At 46.4% G+C, this 14,671-nt stretch overlaps 1 protein-coding gene across 4 annotated transcripts in view; it reads right to left on the reverse strand.

Moving 5' to 3' along the window:
- Positions 1-554: 554 nt before the first annotated feature.
- LOC135111210 (histone-lysine N-methyltransferase PRDM16-like) overlaps positions 555-14,671 on the reverse strand; it is a 79,189-nt gene continuing 65,072 nt past the window's right edge. The window contains exons 6-9 of one of the 4 annotated variants that reach the window (XM_064024324.1): positions 9,709-9,856; positions 7,538-7,638; positions 7,255-7,358; positions 555-7,057 (exon numbers count right to left, since the gene is read on the reverse strand). In XM_064024324.1, coding sequence (XP_063880394.1) covers positions 4,633-7,057; positions 7,255-7,358; positions 7,538-7,638; positions 9,709-9,856 — 2,778 coding nt within the window. In that variant the 3' untranslated portion in view covers positions 555-4,632. Of the gene's footprint in view, positions 7,058-7,254; positions 7,362-7,537; positions 9,301-9,708; positions 9,857-11,816; positions 12,671-14,671 lie in introns of those variants that run through there. The other 3 variants (XM_064024323.1, XM_064024326.1, XM_064024325.1) reach the window with 3 other exon arrangements.

Genomic DNA, 14,671 nt, shown 5'->3' on the forward strand with positions numbered 1-14,671 from the left:
GAAAATTCACTATAAGGAGAGTAAAACCCACCGGCAGGTTTCGCTGCCGTCATGTAGGATCGGCCATTGATAGCTACTGTCCTCATACAAGCTCGTTTTCTCTTTTATTTAATAAGGCATAAAGGTCTTTATAGTGGATGTCTATGGGAACTTTACATGATACTTGGCGCATTGTTAGCAATATCATCACTGGCAATGTAAAAAGACGGCTGAACATCGTACACCACACGAGCCGTATTGCTGAACAAGCACGCTGCTCACTGAAAAAAAGAAAAAAGCTCTTCATTCTGCATACTTAAAGGATAACAATTTTGTTGACTGTAATGAAGCTGTTAGTGAAATGTGAATATATATATATATATATATATATATATATATATATATATATATATATATATATATATATATATATATATATATATATATATATATATATATATATATATATATATATATATATATATATATATATATCACTACCAAAACACTTTCCATGAACGTATATTTATTAGAAACAAATCAGTGGCATAAATATGTGAATGAAACCAACACGCCAGTCTCTTTTATATTAATGATATTTAATGTAACTTATATCACAGAAACAAACAATAAAATGTTCACTTAATAGCAGGGAAAATGTATAAAGATCATTAACATTAAAATTCAAATATTTGAGCTTCGTTACGAGTCAAGCACAGGTTGTCACACATAAGTACATCTTATTGGTACATTCAGTAGTCATGCTGAACACTTCAGACACGAAATAATACTGTTTTTTTTTTTTATTCTCCAAGTAATGTAATAACATTTAAAAATTCATAGGGTACAAAGATTCATAAATCCAAAAAACTTCAACATTTCCATAATCTAAAACATGGAAGAATCAAGGTCTAAAGCTCAATACCACTCCCACTGGGCACGGGCGAGGAGCCGCGCCCCGGCGCCGTCTCCCAGGCAGGCTGGCGGGTCACGTGAGCAACTTGGCTTATTTCAGCAACTATGGTCCGCGGGTTTTGGTCTTGTGCAGTTATAAAAAATGCGTCTTGCTGCAAAAAGTGAATGATTCGGTAAGAAATTTGGCCAATGAATTCTTTAGCAAACAATTAATGACTGACTCTACTAATTTTTATTCAGATGTTCCTAGGCGACGTGTGCTGTGTTGCCGTCGGCGGAGATTTGCTGAGAAGAATCACCGGGTCATGTTTCACACTGGGGGTGATCCTTCTCGCCGCATTGCACAAGACACAAACTTGCTTACCAAATCACAATGTAGCGAAAACTGCTGTCCTTTTTATTTTTATTTTTATTTTTTTTGAGGGGCAGTTATTGCAAATATTTGTTTAGCACTGGTGTCCTGCATGTCTGGTTTTTAGCTGGGATACTTTATGCTGTGGAAAAATGGTGTCCTGTTATTTTTTCATCATTTTTTATATATATATTTTTTTTGCCTCCCCATCACATCACTCAAAAAACTATGGCGTCTACCACACCGCTGCACTGTTGCACTCCACCTCTCAGCCAGGTACAAAACACACTACGTACACAAAAGGAAACTACAGTGATATCTAAATTACAAATGGAATTTCTTTTTTTTTTATCTCTATTAAAAATCAATGGAAAAATATATAAAACATGCTGACGTGCACTTTGAATGAAAACCAGGAGAGCCCTAATTTTGGTACCACTTAAATTATGGGCCACACCTACCACTTGTCACCTAAATGAGAAAAGTTGACCTCTCCTAAACACTCGCAACTTCAAACTACAGGATCCTCTACACTGCCTAACACGGAAACTGACATCCATTCTCTTTTGAACGAAACTTCAGAAAGGTAAGATGTTGGAAGCCACTTCAGAATGTACTACGTAGTACTATTTGTGGCGCCAGAGTGCACAGTAACGACTAATGCATGACAGACCTCATTAAAGCCTTCTATGACCAGAATTTGTGTCACATGGAATCCCAACTAACAAGTGTAGGCAACACAGTGAAGGTAGAGTTGTACATTATTGCTTCATTACCATAATTCTCCAAAAAATTATTTTGGTTGGTCAACAATGGTTTGAACCTAAAAAAATTACCTCGGGTCTGCATGTGATCGGTGTTAAGATTCCAAGATGACGAGTTCTATGAAGGTTTCTGAAGGTAGCTTCCAAGAATGGGAGAGATGACGGGGAGCTACAACCTTAGTCAAGTGGTGTTAACTTAGCAATCACCATTAAGACTCCTCGCCGTTCGGCTGACTCGTTTGTAATTTAAGCACCTGGTGGCGTAGCTTCGAAACTTTAAAGGCCATCAACCAATGGAATGGAAATGTTTCACTTGAAATGCCCACCTGAAAATTGACAATGACAAAAACGATATACAATAATCAATTTTCTAATTAATTAATAAACTTCCACAAATAATTTAACTTCCAATAACACTTTCACACAAACACGATTGGTTATCAATACAGTGATAAAGTTGACACCACTCTTTCAGGTGTGAGAGACTTGGGGGAACACATATGCGGGACACTCATCACAACGTTCACGGGGCATGATACATTAGGGATCACAGGGGAGGAGGCCGCCACACGCCGCCACTGGTATACTCTTCTCCCGTCTTATCGACCTTCCTCAGCCAATGATTTTGATGATTTTGTAGTATACGTGTGTGTGTGTGTGTGTGTGTGTGTGTGTGTGTGTGTGTGTGTGTGTGTGTGTGTGTGCAATCGTCTTCTGTAATGTATAATTTTTTTGCAGCAATTTGCTGAGCCTTTTTTGAAACCTTTCAATGCAAACATGTGACAGTGTTGTGCTGAGCGGGGACAGGAATGAGACAGTCAGTTGACAAAATATAAGAAAGAATAAAGAAAACCGCTTATCACAGAGAAGTATCTACATCCAGTTTTTATAGACCTGAGCAGTCTCTTGCTACTCCAGAGAATCATCAGTACGTTAGCTTTTCTTCGACTAGATAATTAAAGACTGGGACAACAACCTTAAGACAATGTTCCAACTCGGCATAGGAAACTTGGCTGTCTGTCTGTCCGGCCGCCGCCCGCACGAGTCAACGCGGGCTGAGGGAGCGTCGCAAGACGAGGCACCAAATGGCCGGCCGAGCCAGCGGGCGTTCCTGTTGTCAGTGCACTGAGAGGGAGCGATCTTACATTATTGCTTTGAATTCAGTCCCAATCCGTAAAGTACACAAATTCAGAGGATACACTTAATAGTCCATTTTCACACGTAAAACAATTGCAACACCTTCAAATATCGTCAACATGAATGGTTCAGACACGGTATAGCTAACAAGTGTTATCTAGAAACATTGGCACATAAGGTTCACATCGAGTTTCCACTCTCCCTTTGTACATAATGATAAAGAAACAACAGGCTGCCCTGGGATACAAACCCCGATAAGACCACTCGCCACTGTTTGTCTCGACAATATACACGACTCACAGTTGAAAAGGAAAAAACAGCTAAAGGAATTTGAAAAATTGTAACAGCAAAATATATATCTCACTCCGTTCACTAACACTGTCTGGTCGCGGTCCCAGGGTCCTGCGAAGCACAGAAGGCTCGGCCTCCCCGTGCCGGGTCTTGGCACGAAATAGAAAATAAGAGTGACGCAGTGGGTGCCATTTCAGGAGGTGAGTGAGTCCTCCACGAGGTGTGGAGGCGGCTCCCTCACTCGGCCCGCCCGCCTCTCGGAGTGACTCCCCTTGACGTCCGGCGATGCTTAGGCGCACGAACATGGCCTATGCAAATGCCAGGCTTCGTTACAAATTGCATATATATTGCATTTGCATATGTTATAGTTGAGTGCATAGGAGGAGTGTGTCATCATTTCAGTTAGTCCACTGCTCTCAGGCCCTTATGGATGACGCCTCTCAGATCACTGGAAAGAACTCCGTAAACAGCACTCCCTGAGTTGGAAGAGGCGATCATGTATACACCATGAAAGTTGAGGGTCACAACCAAGACAAGAAGGTCCTTGAGAAAACTAGGGGAAGGAGTGACCCTTGGCACAACACACGAGGAAGCTACAAGGCCCTCCTACAAACACGACACTCTTAAAAAGTTCATTCGAAAGCCGTAAAAAGACAACCGTAACTCACGCCGCCGGGCAGCCTCACACGCTTAGAGGAAGACCGTCACACGGGACAGGAAAGAACAGGGGAAGACGCTCCTTGTCGCTGAGAGGAGGGAAGGAAGAGGAACCACGAATACAAGAGAGTATTTACCCACATCATATAAAAAAGCACAAATCTTTATCAGAAGTTCATATCACGATCATCGAAAACCTTTGAGTTATCAGTGCGGGTTGAATTGAGCTTATAAATTATGAAGTCGGGGTATTTAAACTATAAATGCCCACGGTGAATGACAGTACCTAAAAATAATTGAGTAAAAATCGCCATAAGAACGCCTGGCCTCCAGTGAGGTATTCCCCATCGTTGTCAACGCGTCAAGACCATGACAGTCCTGGTACTGTGCGGCCACACCGGGCAGGCCTTTGTCGTTGGTACAGTACTAGGAACAGTGAGCAGAGGGGGAAAGGAGACCGCCCTCTGGAGTATCTGGGGCGAAGAGTAGGTCCTGGGAGCCAACCGCTATCTGGGAGGGCGAGGGAGGGAGCCTCGGTCAGTAGTACTGGTAATGGTATGACGGAGGCGGGGAGGAGTGGTTGTGGTGGCGGGGGTAGGGAGATGACGGGTACTGGGAGTAGGGAGATGATCTGTCTTTACTTAGCTGAGAATTTGGGGTAGAGGGGGGTGCTGGGGTCCCAGGCTGGAGGGGAACTGCACTTCCCGTCACGAAAAGTTCCCCGTGGGTGTGGGTGGTGAAAGAGGGAGACAAGTCAGACCTTGGAATGGGGGACATCTGTCTTGAGGTGAGCAATGGAGAATGAGAAGCAGGCGCAACGATGCGGCTGATTGGGGGTAAGGGGGGGTTAGCAGAGGGGGAGAGTGGAGGGCTGCCAACTCCTCCTCGGTCCATCCCCAGATTGACAAGGGGCGACATTTGCCCATGAGGGGACAGCTGGGAGTAGGGTGGCAGCTGGGTGTGTGGGGACAGCTGAGTGTGAGGGGACAGCTGAGTGTGAGGGGACAACTGATTATGAGGGGAGAGCTGACTGTGAGGAGACAGCTGGTTATTGGGAGACAGTTGGGAGTGAGGGGACATTCCACGGGCTGCTGGGTGGTTGTGGATGGGCGAGTCCATGCGGTGGACGTCAGGGTCATGCCGGGGAAGGGTCAGGTCAAGGGAGTGGCGGTCATCGGGGTGTGAATCCGACACATACACGGTGGTGCACACTGAGCCCGGCCTGTGCGCGTCACTGGTGAAGGTGAGCGTGCGGCCGGTCATGCTCAGGTCCACCGAGTGGGCGGGGACCCTCTCCAGCTCGTACAGCTGGGCACGACCTGACTGGTGGCTGACCTCCCCGTGATACCGCTGCTGCAGGCTGGCCAGGTCAGCTGGTCGGAGGAAGAGATTAGCGCGGGTCATGTCCACGCACTGGTCAAGCGGCACAGGGGAGCGAAGACCGTCCGTCGTCACCAGGTAGGAGCGAAGAGCATCAGGAGTCGGGCTGGGCGAGAGGTAAGGTGACCGGGGAGGCTCAGGAGAGCGCAGGGCGGGCAGGCCCCGGAAGTCATGTGGCTGCAGCTCGGGTAGTGACAGCTGGTCTGTTAGATGGTCATTTCTGGGTGAAAGATGGCCTCCCTCACACATGGGGTCCAGCCCCATGGAGGTCTCCGAGTCATCCAGATGGCTGGGGAGGCAGTGCTCCTGGCCAACGGGCGTCAGCTCGGCGTGGCGGTAGTGCTTGTAGCTCATGTCCAGGCCGACACTGAGGGAGGAGGGCAGTGACACTGGGAGTCCCTGCGACACCGGTAGCTGGTCTAATACTTGCAGGGTGGGTTCCAGGCCCCCGCCCGAGCTGAGGGGTGTGGGTGGAGCCATGGGCGTTCCAGGATCCACCGGGGTGGCGGGTGTTGGAGGAGGAAGATCATCTGATTTTACAAGAGTAAGGTTGTGGGCGTGGTCAGTCTGGTGATGGGAGTGCAGGTCGTCCCCGACAGATGAAGGTGGAAGAGGGTCCAGGGTGGCATGAAGGTTGTCGTGCAGGTCATGGCCCAGTGAGTCATGAAGGTCACGCGCCCCGATGGTCTCATGTACTACCATCACCTCAGGCAGGTCACGTGGATCATACTCTCGCTCAAGTGTGTATTCCAGGTGGCCCCGCTCGTCCTCCGTCGCGCTGGTGTACTTAATGTGGGTGGCGAGGGCTGCGTCAGGCGGTAGGATTTGCTCGATGGAAGTTACGACAGCCGAGGGCGGGAGGGGCGAATACCGGCCACTGTAGCCCAAGAGGCGGTCGTGGCTCCCCACCCCACCCACCCGACCGTCCATCTTGAGGGTCTGCTCGGCCACGCTGAGAGCAGCCTCCACCAGCAGCGACGCGTTAGACTCCCGCCGGTACAACTTTTCTTCCCCGGCTGTCTCTTCTTCATCTTTCTTCCTCTTCTGAGCAAGTTCTTCCTCCAGGCGATCGTCAAAGTCGTACACATCACGTGCATTTTCATCGGGGTCGTAATCTCGGTCTTGCATCTCCAGGGGATCTCCGAGCCACTTGCGAGACCCTTTACTGACCAGCCGCGTGGTAGCCGTGGCGTACTTGGTCACATAACCGTGCAAGGTTGCTGCTGGGGGCAGTTTGGCCGCCGCTGCCAGGAGAAGATCTGCCCGTGATGAAGGTGGCGTGTCGCTGGGACCAACTGAGGCGGGCTGTGGCTCAGTCCCATGGGAGTTCTCGGCCTGCTGACTGGATGTGTTCTCAGACGGCGTTTCGGAGCTGACATTGCTCGGGCTGGCGTGCTGCGCATTGGGCACCTTCCCTCTGCCAGGGTCGTTGACAAGCCCGCCAGAGTAGGAGTCGAAGGTGTAGGGGATGCAGCGTTCGATGGTGGGCATGCTCTCCCCCGTGTAGCCGTGCACCTTCTTGTAGTGGAACTGGAGACACTGCTTGGTGGTGAAGGCGGCGTTGCAGCTCGTCTCGGTACACCTGTCAGACGTGAGAGATCTGTAAGTGCAGTCTGGGAACATCAACAGAAGAAAAAGTTCTCTGACCGTCTTGAGAAGTTTGACGGAGGAAAAGACTGCTTGAAACACACACACACACACACACACACACACACACACACACACACACACACACACACACACACACACACACACACACACACACACACACACACTTACTTGAAGGGCTTGACTCCGGAGTGTGTCAGCATGTGTATCTTGAGATTACTCTTATTCTGGAACATTTTGCCACAGCGGTCACACGTCGCGCCAGTGCTCAAATCCTGCTGCGACCATGGTACGGAGGTAGAGTGGGGAGATTGTTATTAGTGGATGAAATACTACACCTACTCTTACTTAGATATACGAATCAGAGAGAGAGAGAAAGAGAGAGAGAGAGAGAGGGAGACAAAGACAGAGACAATCAACAACAGAACTGACGAGCCAACACTATTAAACTTACTTTGTGGTGTACCTCCTTCAGGTGCCTCTGCAGCGCCGCCCGCGAACCCAGCACCTTGAAACACAGCTTGCACTGGAACTCCCGCAGCACCTCGGCCATGTCTGGGAGGAGGCGCGTCACGGAGTTAGGAGTCAGTGGATCAGGGACATCACGAGAAAGACAGAAGGAGAAGGTGATGAAGGATGGAATGAGGAAAGCCACCACAGTACTCTTAAGGTAAGGAAGGAAGGAAGGAAGGAATGACTTTACTCTCATCTTTACTCTGAGTTTAGGGAATGAAAGAAAGAGGTGATAAATGTGCATGGATACTTCTACATCAGTGTTTTTGAGGTGTTTAATCAAGTTCTTTCCAGTAGTTTGTAAGTAGTGTGTGATTATAGAGGTGCTGTGTGTGTGTGTGTGTGTGTGTGTGTGTGTGTGTGGGCCCTTTCCCTTCGTGCAGTCCTTAGTGTGTGTCTGCATCCAGGTGAGTGCGTGAGCAAGACAGGTACGCACACTGCCAGAGGTAGGCACACATACACTCTACATCCTACAGGTGGTGCGTGGTGTGGTAAACAAGCGCCTGCAGGAAAGTGTTCGTGTAAAGTCTCTTTCGACGACCAGTGTCCTGTGTAGCGAATTCAAAGTGTGGGAATGTGTAGCAGTTATTTAAACATGATGGTTATGTGTATGAATATGTGATTGTTAACGTGTTCTCTATTTGAATCACTTGCACTCAGGGGAAGAAAATAAAGCATATGATGAACTGGTTAGGCACTTGTATGCTATTCATCTACATTAGTTAATCCTCATCACAGTAAAAAGAATGGCTGGAAGGTCATAGAGGGAATAATTCAACATGTTACATACTTTTACCATCCCTGAAAGAAAGAAACATGTTATATGTGTATCATAGGTTAATATTTTTGAATTAATACTTATTATTACGTATACTTACTACCTTGAACTAAATGGACGTAATATTCATAAGAAATCATTGTACTAAAAATGATAATGATAATAATAGTGATGATAATAATAATAATAATGCTAAAAATAATAAAGTAAAAATCAAATATTCCTGTTATAATCTGATGAAGAAAATAATTAATTCTTTCATCTCTCACACCACTCATTCAATTTCTGCTTCTCATTTACTCAAAGCCACCACCACCACCACCACTAGCACCCCCACCATTTCTCCGGCTGCCATCACTGCTTCCCCAACCACCACAACTATCACCACCGCCACCATCCCCTCATCACCGTTACTACTGCTGTCATTCACTGGACCATCATCAACATCGCCTTCTATATCACCATCACCATCACCATCACCATCACCATCACCAACACCAACACCACGAACACCTCCGCTTACACACTTCTCCTCATACCCTTCCTGTTTATATATCAATATCACCATCACCATCAGTCCCCACCACAACATTCATTACACCACCATCACCACAACCGTTCTCACATCACCACAACTGTCATCACACCACCACCACCACCACCACCACCACCACTCTGCCTGCGTGGGGCTCCCAGCAGTGGTGGTGACCTTGTCCTGAAAACTACCACAATAAGGGTCATCACCACCCAGAGCATCACATAGCCCCTCGGTGCTGCCCTCCTCACATGGAATGAGGCATAACACAAATCTGAGGAATTAAAATATGTTCAAAATAAATATTTATTTCCACAAACTGAAGGGAGTAATTAGCCTCTAAAATTTATAAAAAACACTGAAATAAATATACCTCAACAGTGAACATGCATCTGTAAGTAATTAAATCCCAATGATATAAAACATATTTAATAAAAAAATTACACACACATATATATATATATATATATATATATATATATATATATATATATATATATATATATATATATATATATATATATATATATATATATATATATATATATATATATATATATATATATATATATATATATATATATATATATATATATATATATATATATATATATATATGAGAATTAGAATTTTTAATCCAGTTCGTTATTGAGGATGTGACATGAATATACAAAAAAAGGGAAAATTTGAAGAAAAAATGTTTAATTTTCGTGCAACATGAGCGCAAAGATTGAAAGTGAGCTCCGGCACTTGAAAGTTTTGTTTGGTGCTTGTTAGTGTGTTTATACTGGTGACTTACCTGCGTGCATGCGCTTCTGGTGGGAGCGGAGGTGCTGCGGCTGACAGAACTTCTTGCCGCAGTAGTCACACAGCGGGAAGACGCGGGCGGGATTGCGGCCACAGGAGTAGGTCACGTGCATATCCAGCGAGTGTAGCCGCAAGAAGAACTGTTCGCCGCAAACACACGCACACGCATACACACGGGCGCACGAAGAGACGCACACACACACACACACACACACACACACACACACACACAGACACGCGGGCAAACACACGAGACAAACCATAAGTCGCCAGATCCAGTCACGCACGCAGACGCACGAGAGAGAAAAGAGAAAAGGAAAGACCAACTTGAGAATGAGAGAGGGAGTGTCTGGCGAGGGAGGGCGGCAGCTCCCGGAGGACCGACACAGCACGCAATCATGGTGACACCCTTGTGAGGCAGGGTGGAAGAGAGGTGCCCGGCCTGCCGCACTCCCGGCGCAGACGCTCGCTAGACTAAGCTTTTTTTTGAGCAGAGCCAGGGAGGGCGGAGAGGGGCCCCCACCATACTTTCCACACACTCGTCTTCTGCAGAGATGGCGCTGGTGTCTCCCTTATTCTTGGAGTGCAGGCTTCAAGAATCTTGTATGTTTTGTGGTGTAGGGATTAAGAATACTTTCAACTGTCTGTGGTCAGAAGGCGTGTGAACAACAGCAGAGCGGGAAGATCCAAGGTAGTTTAACCACCGAAGTAGGAGAGAGGTACAGTAAGTAGGAACTGTGTCGTCTCTATCACGGCGTGACGTCATGTTTTTGTCTTGAAGAAGGTACACAGGTCCAGATATTGTCAAGGCCGTCGTGTCGTTTGCTCAAGGAAGGAACAGCGAATATTTGCATCAGAGAATGTGTCGTGCGGGAGTCTTTGTAAAAAAAAGAAGAAAAATTAAATGCATCTCTGAAAGTAGTAATCCAAAGCTTATGTTTCTGAGGAGTCCTATTGATTATAGATGGTGAATCATGTTCTATAATTTAGATTTCCCAGTTTTAGCTTCAGGGGTAAGAGGGAGATAGGAATTAAGAGGAAGAGGGCAGGAACGAAGAAAGGTGGACTTAGGGAAAAGTTGGAGATAAGAAAAATGGGGACAGAAGTTGATAAGTTGAAGATAACAGAATGGGGATTGGTGTTAGGAAGATACAGACTGCAGGAAGAAAGAGGTTGAAGTTAAAAAGATGAAGGTTAAGAGTTACGAGAAAGTAGGGTTGAGGCTGAAAAGAAAAGAGGTTGGAGATAAGACTTAACAGGTGATTGAAAAAAAAAAAGTAATCCATCCACTAACGGAATGCATACAAACAATAACTAAATTTCTCCGTCCATCTGTCAATCTGTCTTTTCATTCATCCATCCATCCACCCACCCCTATCCCTATCCATCCATCTATCCCTAGAAGATGTGTGTTCGGCAAGACTCACACCATCAATCACACAATTTCGAAAGGATTGGAAACTGGTACTTTTGAATGGGGACGAAATTTTGACAGCACGTAATAAAAAAAGAGAATTGATGGAAGAGAAGTGAGCAGCTGAGAGACCCCTTGCCTTGTCCTTGTGTCGTCCCGGCGAGTAGCGCTGGTTAAGACTTGGCCTTGAAACAGAACTGAGCAGGAGAAGCAGAGCGTCCAAGTGTGGCAGCTGGGGAATTGTAGGGAGTGAGAGGTGAGACGGAGAGTGTGAGGCAGTGAAAGGCAGCCAGGGAAAACGAAGGCTCAGTGCAGAACATGAAGGAAGCTTTCACACTTCATGGGTCAGTTCAGGTCAGAAGAGCCGGGACTAACGGAGGCTGAATATGATGATGAATATCTGCGAGTAGGATTAGCAAGTGTGTGTGTGTGTGTGTGTGTGTGTGTGTGTGTGTGTGTGTGTGTGTGCATCAAGTGTGTGGTAGTAGGTGAGAGGCCAGCCGCCGCGCCCGCCCTGGTTTCTGCCCTTACCGTAGGTCGTCCTCTTGACCCCTGTTACTAGGTCACTGGCGGCATCCCGACCCTACCTGCAGCTGCTTCTTGACCCCACCGGCGAGTGTGACTTGCCGCACAGACTAGGATGCGACGCCTGTCCCCTCCCTCACCTCCACCATCCCGACACTCACCACTGTGCATTCGCTTGATGTGCACCTTCAGTTTCTGAGGCTGACAGAACTTTCGGCCACAAAAGTCGCAGAGCGGCCGCGTACGCTGGGGGTTGGCGGCACAGCCGTAGGTGCGATGCATATCCAGGTAGTTGAGACGGAGGAAGAACTGCAACGCCACACAAGCACCGACTACAGCGCCCGCACGACAGGGAGAGCCAAGCGTGCCAGCTTATGAGGCTCGCCGCTTGGTGGCGGTCCCCCGACGCTGCCGCTGGTGCTGAGGGCGACCCTGCTGACACCGCCGTGACCCACTCCTGCTCTCATCCGGGACGCATCTCCTGCCCTGACTACAGCGTCGTGAAGACGACCGTGGGCAGTGCAGGAGGCGCAGAAGAGTTGCCCTCTTCCAGTACCAGGATGAGGCGGGCGGACGGCCGGGCCGGCACCGCCGCCCGCGGCGACACTCGACCGGCGGCGAGGGACCCACCCACTCCTCACAATGTTAACTCTCAGCTAAAATCTATCTTTTGCCTCAGAGGTTTTCCTCGCTTTTCATCTAATGCAAATATCTTGAATTCTGAATTGTTTTTAAGTTAAATTCCAAAGTAGGTTAATGGATTTAAGTTGTATATAATCGAACATAATTATAATTGTTATGCAGATTACACTTCAAAAACAAGGAGTTAATAACCCGTACTTCAGAGCAATTTATAACACCGAGCAAAATAGATAGAAAAAGAACAGATAAAATGCACGGGCCAATATAATGATAACCAGCACCAAAATGCAGATGGACAGTATAATAATAATAATAATAATAATAATAATAATAAAAATAATAATAATAATAATAATAATAATAATAATAATAATAATAATAATAATAATAATAATAATAATAATAATAATAAATAATGATAAAAATAAAACAAAGAGTAAAATAATAACAAAATAAGTGAGTGATAATAATATATAGGGACAAAAATTGATACACAAAATGTACCAGAAAGATGTATATAAACTCTGTATAAGAAAAGTTAAAATCGGGTGCATATAATGAACGTATGACTGTGCGAAATGGAAAAAAGTCAAAAAATATTATGGAAAGGTGCATAACTTGGAATTTAACGTGCAAAAAGATGAAATAACAAGGAAATGAGTATCAACAAGGGGGCTCAAGAGGCTGTTAGTGACTCTAGCACCGCGTCTCAACAACACCGCCTCGACTATCTAGTAGTTGGTAGTAACAGGCCCAGCAGCTAGAGTAAACTTTCTCATCTAGAGTTGTATTTACAGATCGTTGTTTTTCTTGTCATTAGTGACTAGTTTTCAACACTAAATCTATCTATGCCTAAGACTTTGAAAACGTAAAGTAAGGCAAAAATAACTGTGTAGGTACAAAGATGATCACTTCTAATCTTTTCTTCGGTAATCTAATTGATGCCACTCTATGACTTCTCTATATCTTTCTAGTAGCCGTTCATTCTAAGCCTCTAGAAACTGTCGGCGCTACCACGAGGAATGACAGTGGAGTGCAGGTGAAGCGGTGAGCGGGCCAGCCGCCACCACCCCTCGGCTGTGGCTGAAGGGTGACAACCGGCGGGAGGCAACGCTCACCCTGCAACGCTCACCCTAACTCGGTCACCGGAGACACACTCGCCGCATGGGGTTACAAGAGGCTCTTGGCGCCGTGACTGCTCGTGAGGAAGACAGACAGTGACCGTTTATCATCATCTCGCGTTTAACTGAGTCCACGCAATGAGAGGATCGTTAAGAGCCTGAAGTTGGTCCAAATTCACTTCTTAGATCCACTCTTCCCTGCCCGCCCACACCATCCTCCACAGCCACTGCAGTGCCGGCTGAGGGCGAGATCTGAGGGTAGCAGCTCCTTCCTCCGTCGGGGACAACCCACCAGGACGACCGACTTAGTCTAGCGCAGCGTCTAAGCTAAAGCAACGACACCAACAACATTCATTTCTAAGTGAACTTAAGAGGAGCACGATGTTGGGGCACAGCCAGATGCTACAGCAACTATACCAGTCCACGGTCCACGACAACCCAGGGTGTGTGTGCGTCTGTGTCTGTGTGTGTGTGTGTGTGTGTGTGTGTGTGTGTGTGTGTGTGTGTGTGTGTGTGTGTGTGTGTGTGTGTGTGTGTGTGTGTGTGTGTTTTGCTATCTTGCTAGGTCATATATATATATATATATATATATATATATATATATATATATATATATATATATATATATATATATATATATATATATATATATATATATATATATATATATATATATATTTGTATGCGTGTGTGTGTGTGTGTGTGTGTGTGTGTGTGTGTGTGTATGTGTTAAACTTTGTTGTGTGGTCTGATGGTGGGAGTGGCGGTGGTGGTGGTGGTGGTGATGGTGGTGGTGGTGGTGGTGTGTGTGTGTGTGTGTGTGTGTGTGTGTGTGTGTGTGTGTGTGTGTGTGTTTTATGCTATGCTGCGTGGTGGTTACGGTGGTGGTGGTGGTGGTGGTGGTGGTGGTGTGTGTGTGTGTGTGTGTGTGTGTGTGTGTGTGTGTGTGTGTGTTTACGCGCGCACTGTGTGCGTCAAATCCACATTTTTTTTTCAAAATTTTTTGGTGCTTATCACAGCTCAACTGGCGCGGAGAGATCTGACGGTCGGAGGCGAGTGTGCGGGAGCGGCGGCGCTACAGACGAGTGGCACGGACCGATACAGGACAGGCGTGGTTACCGGACACAAATCCAGGCTGGCACTTAATCAACTCAGGCTTTATTAAGGAAACGTGACTGGCTCGAGAACTCTTGCCTCGCACGAACAGTGCAGAGGCAATGTCTGCGTGACGGACTCAGTGATACTAGAAAATA

The sequence above is a fragment of the Scylla paramamosain genome, chromosome 21 (genome assembly GCF_035594125.1).
Source record: "Scylla paramamosain isolate STU-SP2022 chromosome 21, ASM3559412v1, whole genome shotgun sequence".
Taxonomy (NCBI): Eukaryota; Metazoa; Arthropoda; class Malacostraca; order Decapoda; family Portunidae; genus Scylla; species Scylla paramamosain.